The 17,202-nt window shown below is 40.2% G+C and overlaps 1 protein-coding gene and 1 pseudogene across 4 annotated transcripts in view; one reads left to right on the top strand and one right to left on the bottom strand.

The window, feature by feature from the left end:
* Positions 1-10,074, top strand: part of ccdc88ab (coiled-coil domain containing 88Ab) — a 61,481-nt gene extending 51,407 nt beyond the window's left edge. For all 4 annotated transcript variants that reach the window (XM_051647422.1, XM_051647420.1, XM_051647423.1 and 1 more), the window contains 4 exons: positions 1,539-1,745; positions 1,929-1,994; positions 2,415-2,614; positions 4,165-10,074. In XM_051647422.1, coding sequence (XP_051503382.1) covers positions 1,539-1,745; positions 1,929-1,994; positions 2,415-2,614; positions 4,165-4,911 — 1,220 coding nt within the window. In that variant the 3' untranslated portion in view covers positions 4,912-10,074. The remainder of the gene's footprint in view (positions 1-1,538; positions 1,746-1,928; positions 1,995-2,414; positions 2,615-4,164) is intronic.
* An 836-nt stretch (positions 10,075-10,910) lies between these two features.
* LOC127411762 (prolyl-tRNA synthetase associated domain-containing protein 1-like) lies at positions 10,911-15,709 on the bottom strand (annotated as a pseudogene).
* Between the last annotated feature and the right edge of the window lie 1,493 nt (positions 15,710-17,202).

Here is a 17,202-nt window from a genome sequence, read left to right as displayed (position 1 = left end):
AAGGTCTATTGTGGGTGCAAGTCACAGAAAATTTTAATGATGGTTACGGGAGGAATGTGTCACAACACACAGTGCATCATACCCTGCTGCATATGGGACTGCATTGCCACAAACCAGTCAGAGTGCCCATGATGACCACTGTCCACCGTCAAAAGCGCCTACAATGGGCACGTAGCGTCGGAACTGGACCTTGGAGCAGTGGAAGGAGTTCACCTGGCCCGTTTTCTTTTACATCACGTGGACGGCCGTGTACGTGTACGCCATTTATCTGGGAAAATGATGGCACCAGGATGCACTGTGGGAAGACGATTGACACAGCTGTTGGAGGGAGTGTGATGCTCTGGGCAATGTTCTGCTGGGAAACCCTGGGTCCGGCCATTCATGTGGACGTAAATTTGATGCATGCCACCTACCTAAAAATCATTACAGACTAAGTACACCCCTTCATGGCAATGATATTCCCTGATGGCAGTGGCCTCTTTCAGCAGGATAATGCACCCTGCCACACTGCACACTTTGTTCGGGAATGTTTTGAGGAACATGATGAAGAGTTCAAGGTGTTGCCCTGGACTCCAAATTCCCCAGATCTCAATCCAATTGAGCATCTGTGGGATGTGCTGGACCAACCAGTCTGATCTACAGCGGCTCCACCCTGCAACTTACAGGACTTGAAGGATCTGCTGCTAATGTCTTGATGCCAGGCAGATACCACAGGACACCTTCAGGGGTTTTGTAGAGTCCATGTCTCGGCGGGTCAGTGCCGTTTTGGTGGCACGCGGCAGACCAACAGCATATTTGGCAGGTGGTAATAATGTTTTGGCTCATCATTGTATATACTGTACATAAAAAGTAATATAAGTTGATTGTGAACTCTATTGGCAACAGAGTTTGGGCAATACATGACTTGGAGACATGAGGCATCTAGTTTGTAGTTTGCACAATCTGTGGAACATTAGAGCAGTTTCAATGTGACTTCATGCCTGTTAACCTTGTTATCTAAGCAGCAGAAATATGAGATTTTAAATGTTTATCATTTATCACAGTTCAGTTCGCAATTGCAATATTTGACAAAATAATCGCAGTATGGTTTTTTGGCCGAATCATGCAGCCCTAGTTTTATTTAACTAGATGTCTAAATTGTCCTTTTGAGGTAGGATTACTTTTCTATGTAGAAGAACTTTTGGTTGAGTAACTGATTTGTGTGCTTCACAGATATTTATGTCACATCCTTTCCTGCATGTATCTACTGAAAGTTACCAGATTTACTTTTTTAACTGTAAAAGTTTAGCATGCTCTTCGATATCTCGGCCTGATCACCGGCATTCACACTTCTTCCTCATTCCCTCCTCCATCTTCCCATTCAACTCTCTTGCTTTTATGTCTCTTTTCTTCTTAGTGTCTCCCTCTTCAGTTCACTCATATTTACACACGTTCACAGAGCGTCTTGCTTGTGAATCTGATATTTGAAAGGTTTTAATTGAGTTTTGATGTGCTCCTTTAGTATATTAGCATATGAATCATGTGTTTGTGTGTTTTAGCGATGAACGACCTGCTGCAGACGATGGCGTTGTCTGAGGGTCAGTGGTCCAGCAGTATTGATCATCTAGAAGCTCCTGACGAGATGACAATCGGCGCTCAGCATGGGCAAGAGTTCGGTTCCATGGACTATTCCAGCACCGCTGCTGAATACGCCACCCTAAACCTGACCCGTGGCCGCAGAGCTCAACACAACACCAATGAGAGAGGTACACGACCGCTCTCTGTATTGTCCATAATCACGTATGATCACATGGTTCAGTGTTTGTGTTGTATCCCTGTGCCGTATCACTGTTTAGGACTCCATGAGGTTACACTTGTGTTTATTCCTTGAAGTTTTGTAGTTGATGTCATTGTACATTGACAGTAAGATGCTGCTTTATTGTCTGCAGATAATGCATCAAGTGATGACATCACACCTTTGTCCTCAGAGGAGTCCAGTGTGCTACGAGCTCAGGGTGAGAAAATAAAATTTTAAACTGTTGTTCATGTATCATGTACTACTGTGTCTGTGATACTTAGGATGTAGGTTATAATTGACTCAGAACATATTTCTCTCTGATCTCTCTGCTCATTGGTCAGCACTGGTGTTAATGTGTGCCAGTCTGTACTGGACCATCTGTTGACCCAGTGTGTGCTGTCATGTCATGCTGTTCACACACATCACACACTATCACTCCTGCACATTATGTACACAATGAAGCTCTTATGTGGTAAATCTGATAATGGGGTTTTTCTTTGGTTTTATGATATTCGTTTTGGAATAACTAATGGAAAGTAGTGATTGTAGTAGTACACATGTTTAAAAATAATGTGTTGGTGTGGTGTACAGCATTGTGTCATTATGTGTATTCTCTCTCTGATCATGTGTGAATCAGGTGTGATGAATGGCGCTGTGAGTCGTCCTCACAGTGAGAGCAGCGGTGATGTCAGTCTGAGTTTAGACTCTCCATTGAGGCAGACGCCATCACAGCCAAGTGCACAGGACTACACTGCTGCCAACAAACGCAGGACTAAATCTGCCGGCAGTGAGACAGTTTCACTGCAGCACAGAGACGAGAGCTCAGACCCTCAAGAGGTGATGACACAACAACCAACAACCCCAGCATCGTACACACTCAACACATTATCTTCATCATGTACTCATTCCTAGCAGGCAGCACCACAAAGGAAAATTCAAAATATGAAACTATCACACCATTTGGAAACTATAACTAACACTACACATGTTAGCATGAGGCTAGTCTCTTGTTTCCAGACTTTCCCTATCAGCATAAAGTCTTGCTGCTTATTCTGGCCAAGAAGCACCCACTTGGACAGGAAGAGACCTAACAGACACGTGAAAGCAAAATGAATTGTGGTTGGTCGCTTAAAGCTGAAGTGTGTGACTGTGCATTTAAGCTGGGCTAGGAGAAAGTATTTTAACAGAGGCAACTGTAAGTAAACCATTTTTAGGTTAATTTTCTCAAACTGTAAACACAGTGTCTCTGTGACACTATAATAATTCCTCTGTTTGAGCGACCCATCCATACCAATACTGAACCAATGGCGTTTGAGGCCGGACTATCTGTTATAATTAATTACATTTATATAGCGCTTTTCTAGGCACACAAAACACTTTACATAGAATAGGGGGAATCTCTTCAACCACCACCAGTGTGCAGCATCCACCTGGATGATTAATGCGACAGCAGCCATAGTGCGCCAGTACGCAAACCACACAGCAGCTGTTGCTGGAGAGGAGAGTACAGTGATGTAGCGAATTCATATATATAGGGGATTATTAGAAGCCATGGTGGATAGAGGCCAATGGGGAAATTTGGCCAGGACACCGGGGTTACATCCCTACTGTTTTACGAGAAGTGCCCTGGGATTTTTAATGATCACAGAGAGTCATGACCTCGGTTTAACGTCTCATTCGAAAGACAGTGATTTTTTTTACAGTGTAGTGTCCCCGTCACTATACTGGGGCATTAGGACCCACAGGGACCACAGGGTGAGCACCCCCTGATGGCCTCCTAATACCTCTTCCAGCAGAAACCATAGTTTTCCACAGGTGGTGTCCCATCCAGGTACTAGCCAGGCTCAACCCTGTTCAATGGGTAACCAGATGAGAGCTGCAGGGTGATATGCTGTTAGTTTGATCAATGGCAGACAGGGGGCATATTCGGAATGCTGTTTGTAAACAATGTTTATTTTTGACATTCCGTTTCATGGTGGGGAAATTACATTCTTCAGTTTAACTGTGGTTGGTGGCGTATGGAGATAGACAATTCTAAAATTCAGTGCTACTACAATAATAGACCAGTGTGGAAAACACTCAAAATGCCATAATTGCACAGCAGTGTCAGTCCATCACCAGCCATACAGAATACAACAAAGAAAATGTGTGAAGATTTTGAAGGCAATTTCTGTTTATTGAAAAGCAAGAAGAACCGATTATTTCAGATAGAACCCGTTAGCCTGCTAGACTTCTATAGTAAGTGCATTTACTATACAAGTTTCCCGATTAAATTATTTTGTGTGGTAGTCAACAATGCCACAGATGCGGACCAAGAGGACAATAATTGTGTTGTCATTAGTCATATGGTAGAATGTGTCTGATTGTTAACGTGTTTCTCCATGCAGGATGCTCTCACAGCAGCACAATCACTGCGTCTGTCAGGAGCCACACCGCAACCATCCAGAGAGCATGTAAAGGGGCGGGGCATCTTACGCTCGGCCAGCGGGAAAGCCATGACGGCAGATTCCAGCGGCGCAAGAGCCAGCCAAACGGGACGTCCAAGTCTGCGCAAGGCAGAGAGTACACGGGTCAAGGGTTCGGACCCGCCCCGATCCAGCCTGTCATCCCTGGCTAAAGCCACATCTGTATCCGAACAGCTGGACGTGTCCTCATCTTCTGGTCTGCCTCGTGCCAGCAGCGTCATCTCCACCGCCGAGGGCTCCGTCCGCCGGACCAGCATCCACGACCTGCTGTCCAAAGACAGCCGTCAGCCCGTGCTGGTGGACCCCGTGCCCTCATCCCGTGAGTACGGCTCTGTTTCCACCGCACCCGCTCCTAACACAGCCCTGCCCAAGTCCGCTAGTGAACCCTGCAGCATAGAGGAGCCTGAGCTGGCCAGTCTGCAGGCGTTTCTAGGCCCCTCCTTCACCGTAGATTCCTTTTTCCTGGACTCCATCTTTAGTGAGCCCGCGCTGAAGTGCGACAATAGAAACCAGAACATCCTGTCGCTCAACACGTCTCTCGTTAGCAACATTAGCGGCCCCCCCCATAAACCCCCTCAAAACAAATCCAGAGGTCAGAGTTCAGCCCCGCCCGATGACGCTGAACCTGAAGATGCTCACTTGCTGTGGTATGAGTACGGCTGCGTTTAAATCACCCGCATGAACACTGCAGTCACTCCCTCCGCTCATTTGCTTCCTTCCTGTCTGACTGATGGCTGCCTGTGACCTTTGACCCTTTCGGGATCTTCCTGTTTCTAACTGACCAATTATTCGACCACGTGTCTGCATGAGTTTTGTAATCGTTGTTGGTGGCTGTTTTGTAAGTCATGTTTATTGCAATTATTCTCTTGGTAACACACTGAAGAATTTGTTACAATTTTAATAATTGATGTCACATCATCATCACCTGGTGTGTGCTGTATTTTTGGAGAATGTCGGCACAGTTAGCAGAAGCTAATCTACTTTGATATTTATGAAACGAGGCTTGTAGAACGAGTCCCATGATGCCCGAGTGTGTGGAACGACCTGCTCCATTCCTTTATTTTATTATTGAAGTGACACGACTGCAGCTTTTCCTGCCGGATGTTCACAGGACATTTGTTTATTTTTATGTTTGTGTGTTTAATTGTGAAAATCTTGGTGAAATGCTTGCATGGCTTTCCCCCTCACCTTCAATCCTTAAGCTTGATTTTGATCAGTCTGATCAAAATGAGCATTTACCAGAATATGTCTTGTGTTTGTTTCTTTGTATCTTTGTTAATGTATAATCTGTGCTGTACACATCATGAATGCGGTCAAACCTGTGATGTCATAGATTCATGAACCTCCCAATTCTATACAGGTTAAACAAGATTTATCAACCGCATACTGATTCTGCATTATATTTAACGTGTTTATATAAGGATGGTTGTTTTGTGTCATTCAGTTGAATTATGACATGCTTTTGTTCTGCAGATGTGGGAGTGTTACAGGAAAACAGGAAATCTAAAAGCAGAGCTTCCGCTCAGAGCTCGTAATGAACACCGTGAGTATGCAGAAATACAAGTCACAAACCACCCATGATGACTTTGTGCTGTCCCATTTGTGTGCACACACTCAGGAAACGCTGCCATCTGAATAATTCAGGATTTTTGTTTTATACTTTGTCATTTCATTTGAAAATGTTACTCCTAAACGTTCAAGAAAAGTGGGCATTAAAAAGTGTTGTTTCCTTGCACGTATCAGTATATATATATATATATATATATATATATATATATATATATATATATATATATATATATATATAAAACTTGTTAAAATGTGTACACTGTCTGGTTTAAAAATATAATAAAACATACAAAACAAATACAGACTTGTTTTGAACACAGGACTCTTAAAGCACTTAAAACATTAATCAGACCTCTCTGCCAACCATGCAGTCATTTTTATAAGTAATTTTTTTATGTTATTTGTTATTAAATTGTTTAATTTGTATGCATCTTCTAATTTTACTTTATCATTAATTGTTATTGTATTATTGCTACACATTCAGGCACTGTTCATCTATCTTTATTTGGAAGTTTAGAATTAATTTACTTATTATATAAACAATAACAAATAATAAATCGCACACTACAATTAGGGCTGTCAATTTAATCAGATAACAAAAAAATTAACTCAGTTACTCATACCCTCTCACTCGTACATAAATTCCATAATATATGATTGTCCTACAATCGGAGCAATTCAAGCTTAGAAGCAACTAACACAAACTAATAAAACAAATGCGGGCAACACACCACACTTACCGAGAGCAGGAGCCATTCACACGTGATGCATTCTTGAGTCCAAAACCAGCTGGACAGAGTGCAACAGAATGTAGATGTCTCCAAACACGTTTTTAAAAGTTGAACTTTTAAAATATAAATATTAGTAATTGTATTCTGCTACAGTTACAATTGAAATAGTTGGTAATCAGAATACATTTACTTTCAAAAAGTATTTTGATTACTGAAGAGTCAGCTGCATTTTTATTTTCATTTGATACAGTATTTAGCCTATTCAGTTTGAAAACATTTCTCCATCTAAATGATGCGATCTGAGGGGTGTTTGAACAGCAGAGAAATGCTTTCTTAAGATGCGTTACATTCATGTAAGTGGACAGAGGTCACTCTCACTCTTGCTGCGTCTGTACATCTATATTTCCCTACTTTATAGTATGCCAAAAACAGTATGCCAGTGGACTAGTCCGAATCCTCTGTATTTATACAACAGTAAGCGAGAAATACCTGGATGACCTACTATTTCTGGCAAGATTCTGAAATGCGGATTGACTGGACTCTTTACTATCCCATAATCCCTCGGGAGCAGAGGCGATGTTCAAAAGCTGGATTTAAAAGAACGAAGGTGAACCGTGAGTCGGATAGCTCTATTCAACTGTAAGTGATATATATACCAAGAAAGTTGTTCACTGTGCTTAAATGGTGCTTGTTTAACAACAACGGAGTTGATTATTTTCGTAGTTGTTCTTACATCATATATATATATTCTGGTCAATATCATGTCCCCAGATGAAGTATGTTCGAAATGTATTCATTCTAATCACATGCATACCTAAAGAACGCACTGTTTTACCCGCCGAGAAGTGCGTCCTTCATCATATTAAGTACATACTGTGACAGTACGCAATTTCAGACACAGGGACTGTTCCGAGTGAAAAGGTGGATATAACTTGGTGGAACTTTCCCTCTGAGAGCTTATAATCCATAAATGATCGGAAAAAGATGTGGTTGTGTTTACTCTGCGGGGGTTTGAAGTAAGTTTGAGGCAGCAGAAAACTTAACCTCATGTAAATTGTTATGTGAACATTGAACTTTATGTTAAGCAAAAATGCTGTTTCTAGCCCTTATATATGCACCTTTTATTAGGCACAATTATACTTTTTCTATCAAGAAAATCCACAATAGTCCTTTGTTTCAAGAAAGACCTTTGATATTAGTGCAAAGATGTACTGCAACAATCTTATTCTTGATGAAAATATTTAAAGGAAAATACAAATATATCTAAAAATCCTCAAAAGAAGATACATTTAGTTTATGTTGTTTTAGAAACAACACTGCATAAGATATTTAGGCTTTATAAGTGTATTTTTTCTTTCTGTATTGGCAAATTTCACTTGTTCTTAACTTGTTTATAGTCAAAACAAGTGAAAAAAAAGTTGTGCTGAAGAAGTAATCCAACGTATTTCAATTGCGTTACTTACCTTGAGAAATCTAACGAAATATGTTACAAATTACACTTTACTGCAGGTATTCCACTACAGACTAAATTTTTTTAAAAGTAACCCTCCCAACCCTGAAAACAATGAAAAATAGCAAAGAACACAACACAGCCTTTGTGAACAGCCCCTAAGAAATGCAAAATGTATTACTGTGACAGTAGACCATTGATAGCCTTAGAATTCAGTATATTATTACATTTTCAAATATTAGCCTAAGGCTTTTTGTACTTTTTTAATGTCTATTTAATTATTTTATCTGCCACAATAATGTCATCATGTCTTTGGGTTATCTTTATTTTAATTCAATTAATCAGCACATGTAATTCATTTGATGAGAATGTGTAGTCAATAGAAAGACCTAATTTTAACTGAAAAAGTATTTTGAATATTGAAGGAATATTCTGGGTTCAATACAATTTAAGCTCAATCAACAGCATTTGTGGCATAATGTTGATTACCACAAAAATGTATTTCGACTCATCCGTCTTTTTCTTTAGAAAAAGCACAAATCTGTGTTCCAGTGAGACACTTATAATGGAAGTGAATGGGGCCAAGTTTTGGTGGGTTTAAAGACAGAAATGTGAAGCTTATAATTTTATAAAAGCACTTAAAATAATTCTATGTTAAAACTCATGTATTATTTGTTAATACATCCAAAAGTGTCATAAAAGTCCATGTGACTCCTATGTCTTCTGAAGGCATACAACCAATTTGTTTGATGAACAGACCGTAATTTAAGTTGTCATCATGTTTGGTCACGAGACGCACAGCAAATGATTTCCTTCTGTTTTCTAATGAAGAAAGAAGTTTGGAAGGGCATGATGACATCATTTTAAATTCATGAGGTTAACTATCCCTTTAAAGGGGTCATGAAATGCTCTTTTTTTATTTCGTTTTATTATCTCCCCTGAGGTCCACTGATATTTTTTTTATTTTATTTTTTTTTTGCATTAAAACAGTCATAATTTAGTAATATATGATCATTTTCCACCCCGTTTTTGGCCCTCTGTCTGAAACGCTCGGTTTTGGTATCCACCGGTTGTTGACTGGATTGTGAAAAGTGAGCATACCGGAATGGAGGCAGATCTTAATGTGAGTTTGCTCACTTTCACAGTGCTGCTCAAGCCATTGAGAAATGAGCAAGTAAAAGATTTCAACATTTAAACTTTTTGAATCACAATACACTAAATATAAAATTTGCTCATGCTGTACATCCCAAGATATCTGCATTTAAAAATATGAATAAACTCCAGACACATCTGAGTCGCGTTGTATTCAGTAGTGATCACCTCTGGAAGAACACAACCGCAAATTTGATATTATTCCTCCTTCCAAATTTAAATTCAAGCCAGCAGGCCTGTAACTAATGTAGTTTGGGGTAGGGAACAAGGTTTTGAGAGGAAACGGTGGAAAATAAACCTCTTCATCGCTGCATTAGCTGCTTTGACGCCAGGTTTATTTACATGACAGGCTCTTGAAGGGCTGGGTTAAAACGGACTAAAACCTTGGCTTAATTGCAGCGCAGCCTTGCATATGTCAGCAGAGAAGAGTCAGTCCGATCACTGGAAGAGCAAGTTATGGCATTTTGATTAAATATTATGAGGTCAAATTTTTTTTAAAATATAAAATAGCAAATTTGCATGGATGAATCATTCACAATAAGACTAGTAACATCCGTTAATATAATAAATAGGGTCAATTTTGATTCCATGTAACCTTAATAATGTCAGAAAGTTCAAAGGATTACTTTTAAAGGATATGTTGCAACGAAGGACAAACAAGTAATGCATAAAACCTTTTAGAAAAACTACATCGTGTAAGCCTGATATTTTCAATTTTAACAAAAGTAGAACTGGAACTGTTGAATGGCTTTAAATTCCAATGACAAACCATTTTTTTCTTCAATCTCTACCACATCTATTCAACTACTAAGTTCTGCAGACACTAATGGCAGTGTTTCCTGAGAATAATTCAGTAGGATGTCACAGGTTTGTTTCTCCGCTCGTGTCTCTATGTGTATAATCTTGGTTTTTTACTTCTGTCTGTTCTCACCTCAGAGAGAAACATAAACTTCTGAACAATCCTACAGAATCCTGCCATGAGAAAGACTCTGTATGTTTCTAATCGTGGACCCTCAATGACAATAGAGAAGAAATTTTCTTTATTTTCCTTGAATCAAGGAACCATTCCTCAGCTCTGTCATTATGATGAAATAAGCTTTTTGTTTTTCTTTGTCATCAAATCCTCTTTATTTGACCGGCATGAAACACATACTGTATGAGTGCTGTACAACGACTCTTTCATACACGTTTATAATGCATGACGAGCTTCAGAAGAAACAAACACTTTCAGTCAGAACCAGAGAAGAACAGTTTATAAAGATACCAAAAAATAAAGACTGAGTGAAGTGTGAGTCAGAGTGAGCAGGTTTATTCCTGCAAGAAGCTCTCTCTGTGTGTATAAGAAAACTTTGCCCCTCATGTTCTTCTTTCCATAAATCTGATGTGATAAACTTCAGGACTTCTGCTTTCTTTTCATCATTCATCATGATCTCAGATAGTCATTATTGTAAGACAGAAACAAAGTGTGTTCATGTATAAAAACTGCAACTGTAAACTTGATGTAGTGATTGTAATGTGGACAAAAGAGGACACAGAAGTTGTGTGAAAAACAATGTAAAGTTTATTATCAGGACTGTTAGTTTGATTGACGTTTATGAGCCGGAGGTGCTTTGCTGCTCATCTGCAGTCGTCTAGAAGACGTTTCCTCTCAGATGTCAAAAGGACATTCAGTGGATCTTTTTTATCAGATGCTTTCCAGATGAAACATAGACATAAACTTAAACAGACATCTGGGAGATGTATGTGTGCTCTCTGGGGTGATATTAAAGCAGGTCCTTCAATTAAAGTTCAGGATGATGGGTTCATGGTTGGTCTCCTTTAGAAACTTGAGCAGATCTTCCGGTTTGAGTCCCATGGTTGCGCTGTTGGTCATGAGGTGGAAATAAACTCTGTCGTGGCCTCCGGTGTTCAGATCAGCATCCAGCACCATCGAGACACTCTGATGTTGATCACAGAAGAGAGAGAGTGCCGTGGCGCAGCCCTGACCCACCATCAGCTTCTCCAGCATCAGTGCTCCAGACTTCCAGCACTGATGCCGAGACGCTTTGCCACGTCGCCCAGATTGAGCCGCCGATCGTGACGCGCTGACAGCAGCCACAGACTCTTCTTCTTGTCTTTGAGAAACAAGGTTTTTTGTGATGATTCCACTCAGACGAGAGATGTGAGGCATCATCTCCTCCACCATAAACACCTCAAACAACACATCTGCTTTTCCTCACGGAAAACTTGTCAGGTAAAATTATGACAGAGTACTTGTAAAAATCAAAATATAGATGGAAAAAAAAACTATTTTCTGTCTCAAGACCAATCACAATTTAGTGTGCAAATATGTGTAAGAAAAAAGACCAATGAGAATGCAAACTTTGCGATGACATCATTTCTGCCGGTAAGATTTTGAATATTCGGTCAGATGAAAAGTATAAAGTTCAAGAGCACAGACTGAAATGATCTACAAGACAAAGAAAGAATGGAGTTTGCGTGAAGTGCTTTGGGTGAATTCATTGCAGAGGTTTGTTTTTTAATGTTAGGAGATTAGATTAAACCTTAATCACAAATATTGAGGAATATCAATACAGTAACAATGTAAATAAAATGAATGATCATTCAGTACCTGTCTACTGTCATGATTCGGAGTGATATTTCAGATTGTATGGACCCTTTTCACATATCCGGGTTGGAGCGGAAGTAGACACATAGCAGGGTAAACTTGGATCCTTTCCACAAGCAGACCTCATGACGTGTTTCTGCCTTCTTTAACAACGTAAATGTAGCAAACTTTTTATATTTCTAATTTAAAAAATATTTATAATATTGTACTTTGTATTATATAACCCTGGAATAAGTTTTAAAAATCAGTTACCATAGCTGTGATGAGGCCTCTAACACATCTGCTTAGAGATTGACAGAAAACATGGCCTGTTTCTCTCTTCAGAATCAGAATCAGCTTTATTGCAAAGTATGCTTACACATTCAAGGAATTTGTCTTGGTGACAGGAGCCTCTAATGCACAACAATACAAAACAGCAACAAGTCATAGTTAATAATAATAAAAAAAAGAATTAAAAATTGAATAAAATAATAAATTTAATAGAAAATAAAGTATATATAAAATACACAATAAGACTATATATATATATATATATATATATATATATATATATATATATATATATATATACACACACACACACACACACACACACACATATACATAAATACACATACAGACACACACATACGTAATGCAAATCTAAATACAAATCTGTTATATACAGTGCAAGGGAATGTAATGGCTGAAGAGGCTGGATGTGTTGGATAAATATAAAAAGACTAGACTGTGAATTGCACATAATTATTGCTCAATGGGGCAGTTTTAACTGTTCATGAGATGGATAGCCTGAGGGAAAAAACTGTTGCTGTGCCTGACGGTTCTGGTGCTCAGAGCTCTGAAGCATCGGCCAAAGGCAAAAGTTCAAACGGTAGTGGGCAGTGTGAGTGGGGTCCAGAGTGATTTTTCCAGCCCTTTTCCTCACTCTGGAAGTGTATAGTTCTTGAAGGGAGGGCAGGGGGCAACCAATAATCCTCTCAGCAGTCCGAACTGTCCTTTGTAGTCTTCTGATATTCATAGCTGAATCAAACCAGACAGTTACTGAAGTGCAGAGGACAGACTTAATGACTGCTGAGTAGAACTGTATCAGCAGCACCTGTGGCAGGTTGAACTTCCTCAACTGGCAAAGGAAGTACAACCTCTGCTGGGCCTTTTTCACAATGGAGTCAATGTGGGTCTCCCACTTCAGGTCCTGTGAGATGGTAGTGCCCAGGAACCTGAATGACTCCACTGCTGCCACAGTGCTGTTTAGAATGGTGAGGGGGGTCAGTGTTGGGGTGTTCCTCCTAAAGTCCACAATCATCTCCATAGTTTTGAGCGTGTTCTGCTCGAGGTTGTTTTGACTGCACCAGACAGCCAGCTGTTTAACCTCCCATCTGAATGCAGACTCATCGTCATCTCGGATGAGGCCGATGACAGTGGTGTCATCTGCAAACTTCAGGAGCTTGACAGAGGGGTCCTTGGCGATGCAGTCATTGGTGTAGAGGGAAAAGAGTAGTGGGGACAGCACACATCCCTGGGGGGCACCAGTGCTGATTGTACAGATGCTGGAAGTGAATTTCCCCTGTCTCACAAGCTGCTGCCTGTCTGTCAGAAAGCTGGTAATCCACTGACAGATAGATGTGGGAACAGAGCTGGTGTAGTTTAGTCTGGAGTATAGCTGGGATGATGGTGTTGAAAGCCGAACTGAAGTCCACAAAAAGGATGCTTGCATATGTCCCTGGTCTGTCCAGATGTTGCAGGATATGATGCATATGATAATTATAATAATAATTTTCTTTATTTATCACACATTATACATTTGCACATATACATGAAATTCTTCTTTTTTTTCACATATCCCAGCTAAGCTGGGGTCAGAGTGCAGGGTCAGCCATGATACAGCACGCCTGGAGCAGACAGGGTCAAGGGCCTTGCTCAAGGGCCCAACAGTGGCATCTTGGCAGTGCTGGGGCTTGAACCCCCAACCTTCTGATCAGTAACCCAGAGCCTTAACTGCTGAGCTACCACTGCCCCTGATCCCATGTTGACTGCAACTTCTACAGACCTGTTTGCTCGATAAGCAAATTGAAGGGGACAGATGTCCTTCAGGTGGGCCAACACCAGTCTCTCAAATAATTTCATGACCACAGATGTCAGGGCGACAGGTCTGTAGTCATTAAGTCTTGTGATTTTTGGTTTCTTTGGGACAGGAATGACGATTGAGCATTTGAAGTAGCATGGGACTTCACACTGCTCCAGTGATCTATTGAAAATCATTGTGAAGACAGGGGCCAGCTGGTTAGCACAGGATCTAAGACACGTGGGTTAAATGCCATCTGGGCCCTGTGCTTTCCTTATCTTTTGTTTTCGGAAGACATGGCACACCTCCTCTTCACAGATCTTAAGTGCAGGTTGAGTAGCAGGAGGGGGGGGGGGGGGGTTGCAGGAGATGTTTGTGTGAAGTGAAGGTCAGAGCAGGTGTGGGGTGTGAGATTGGGCATTTCAAATCTACAGAAGACACATTCAGGTTGTCAGCCAGTTGTTGGTCCACCACAGGGTTGGGGGCAGGAGTCCTGTAATTCGTAATTTGTTTCATGCCACTCCACACTGATGCAGGGTCGTTAGCTGAAAACTTGTTTTTCAGCTTCTCAGAGTATCTTCTTTTAGCCACTCTGATTTCCTTATTCAGTGTGTTCCTGGCCTGATTGTACAAGACTTTGTCCCCACCTCTGTAAGCATCCTCTTTGGCCTGACGAAACTGCCTGTGTTCTGCTGTAAACCATGGTTTGTTGTTGTTGAATGTTAATTAGATCCTAGTAGGAATGCATATATCCTCACAGAAACTGATATATGATGTCACAGTATCTGTGAGCTCATCCAGGTCGGTGGCTGCAGCCTAAAAACACTCCAATCAGTCCAGTCAAAGCAGGCTTGTAGTTCCAGCTCTGCTTCATTGGAACATCTCTTTACAGTCGTTACTACAGGCGTTGCAGATTTTAATTTCTGTCTTTAGGTTGGAAGAAGATGAACCAGACCCCAAAGCTGCTCTAGGGACAGAGCGATATGCATCCTTTATTGTTGTGTAGCAATGATCCAGTATATTTCTGTCTCTGGTGGGGCATGTAATGTGCTGTTTGTATTTGGGCAGTTCACGTGTGAGTTTGCTTTTTTCAAATCTCCAAGAATAATAATAACTGAGTACGGGTATTGTTGTTCCATGTCTGTGATCTGATCAGCCAGCTGTTGCAGTGCGGCACTCACGCACGCGTTTGACGCGATATAAACACTCACCAGAATAAACGAAGAAAACTCCCGCAGCGTGTAGAAAGGCTTACAGTTAATAAAGAGCGCTTCTAAATTAGGACAGCACATCTTCTTTAACATTGTTACATCTGTACACCAACTTTCATTGATGTAAAAGCATGTTCCACTGCCTCTCGTTTTCCCCGTTAAATCCACGATGCGATCCGGTCTGTATAGCTGAAAGCCCGGCAGATGTAACGCGCTGTCCGGAATGGCTTCACTCAGCCAGGTTTCTGTGAAGCACAAGGCACGATTTTTACGATTATGCTTTCACATCTTTGCTAAAGAAGATAAAAGATAACAGCAGTAAGAAGAGAGAAACAGGCCACGTTTTCTGTCAGTCTCTCAGAAGATATGTTAGATGCCTCATTGCAGCTGTGGTAACTTATTTTTTAAAACTTATTCCAGGGTAATATAATACAAAGTACAATGTTATAAATATTTGTAAAATTAGAAATATAAAAAAGTTTGCTACATTTACGTTGTTAAAGAAGGCGGAAACGCGTCATAAATGGTCCGCCTGTGAAAAGGGTCCATTCCTTTACTGAGCTCCCATCAGAAACTAATGAACTCAATTCGTCTCACCTGCAGATGATCGATGCAGATCGTGTCAATATTGAGAGTCGTGAGAAAATCTTCTAATAAATCCGATGCCATAAAACCTTAAAACTCAAACTCATGAAGAATAAACACGCGCGCGTGTGTGCGTGTGCGTGTGTGGTGGTGAGGGGGGGGGGCGTTCATTTGTGTGTTCTCTTACAGGATACACGGGCTGTAATTGGTCAATGCAGGCACTGACATGCTGTGATTGGTCAGTCTTCATGATCGTTGTGAAAAGGAACACTGGTGTCAAGTTCGTTCCAGTATCAGCGAACAGCATTATCACAGCGCGTTAAAAACGAATATAATTGTATTACATTTAAACTGTAATTGTTTAGTGAAACTAGAGGAATTCGTGTGTTGCTCCATTTTTTTTCTTTCTTTTAAAATTCATGTCCGGATGTTAGTGTATTTTTTTCCCCTCCCGGTTTCGTGTTTGTTGTAAAACAGCGCCGCCTGCTGCCATAACCACTCTACCAAGGGTGAGCCATCAAGGTTAGCAAAACAAGGCGTGAAACCTGGTTTTAATGCAAATAAATAAATAAGAATAAAATAGGAATAAACATGTCAGGGGTATGCACAATAAAAAATTCGGTTACATATTATAAATGTATTAAAACATAAAGATTGCAGAGTGAAATGGTTTTTATGGCTTTGGAGTTGCTGGAGGTAGCACAAGTAGCCTATCCAGATTTAATTTTAAGTCCTTACAAAAAATAACAAAATAGGGCTTGGCACACTTAAATTTACATTTGTGTATGAAAACTTTCATTTTAACAGGTTTATAAAATTTTAATAATAATAAAGTATTCTCTAAACCTTTCAAAATTATGCCAAATAAAACATCTTTAAAGGTGCACTCAGTTTAGCTTTTGTCTGTCATTTTGGACTTAAAATGACACCTAGCGGCTTTGATGCAGCATCATTTAAAATCAATAATTTTCAGTTTCAGATGTCATTGTGGAAATATAGTATTCACAGTCAGTCATGATTACTTTAATCAATGAGTGAAAGTGTCAAATAACAGGACGGTTACTGAGATTAAGCGAGTAGTATTTGGCTGGTCATGTGATTCTAACATGGCAGCCCCCATGTGTGGACCCTCTCCATCTAGAATAAAACAGCTTTTATAAGGTTACTGATATGACTGGAGTCTTCATTTTAATGTGAGTGGACATGATTTCCTACACATATGGCAGAATTACAATTTATGTCTTTAGGAGTTAAACTTTTTAATGAGGAAAGCATTTCTGAGTGCACCTTTCAATAACAAAGAAAAACTATCTAATAAAAATACACATACCAAAATCCTTCCAAAATACAGCTGTATGTGTGCACTCCCAGACTAGTCTTCAGCACCACAGAAAGCACACAGGGAATCAATATCCGGAAACATGTGTTTTAGCTTAACAGGATAGGAATGGTAAAGCAATTTATAATACACTTCCTTGAGCTTATTTATGATCAAATATTTATGTGAAAATGTCTCCACTTTCTTCCATGGAAGGTCAACAAAATGGTTAGTCCATTAAGACATAATGGATGGAACAGACACCATCTCTCTC

Source organism: Myxocyprinus asiaticus, chromosome 21 (assembly GCF_019703515.2).
Source record: "Myxocyprinus asiaticus isolate MX2 ecotype Aquarium Trade chromosome 21, UBuf_Myxa_2, whole genome shotgun sequence".
Taxonomy (NCBI): domain Eukaryota; kingdom Metazoa; phylum Chordata; class Actinopteri; order Cypriniformes; family Catostomidae; genus Myxocyprinus; species Myxocyprinus asiaticus.
This window is presented reverse-complemented; position numbering and strand designations above follow the sequence as displayed.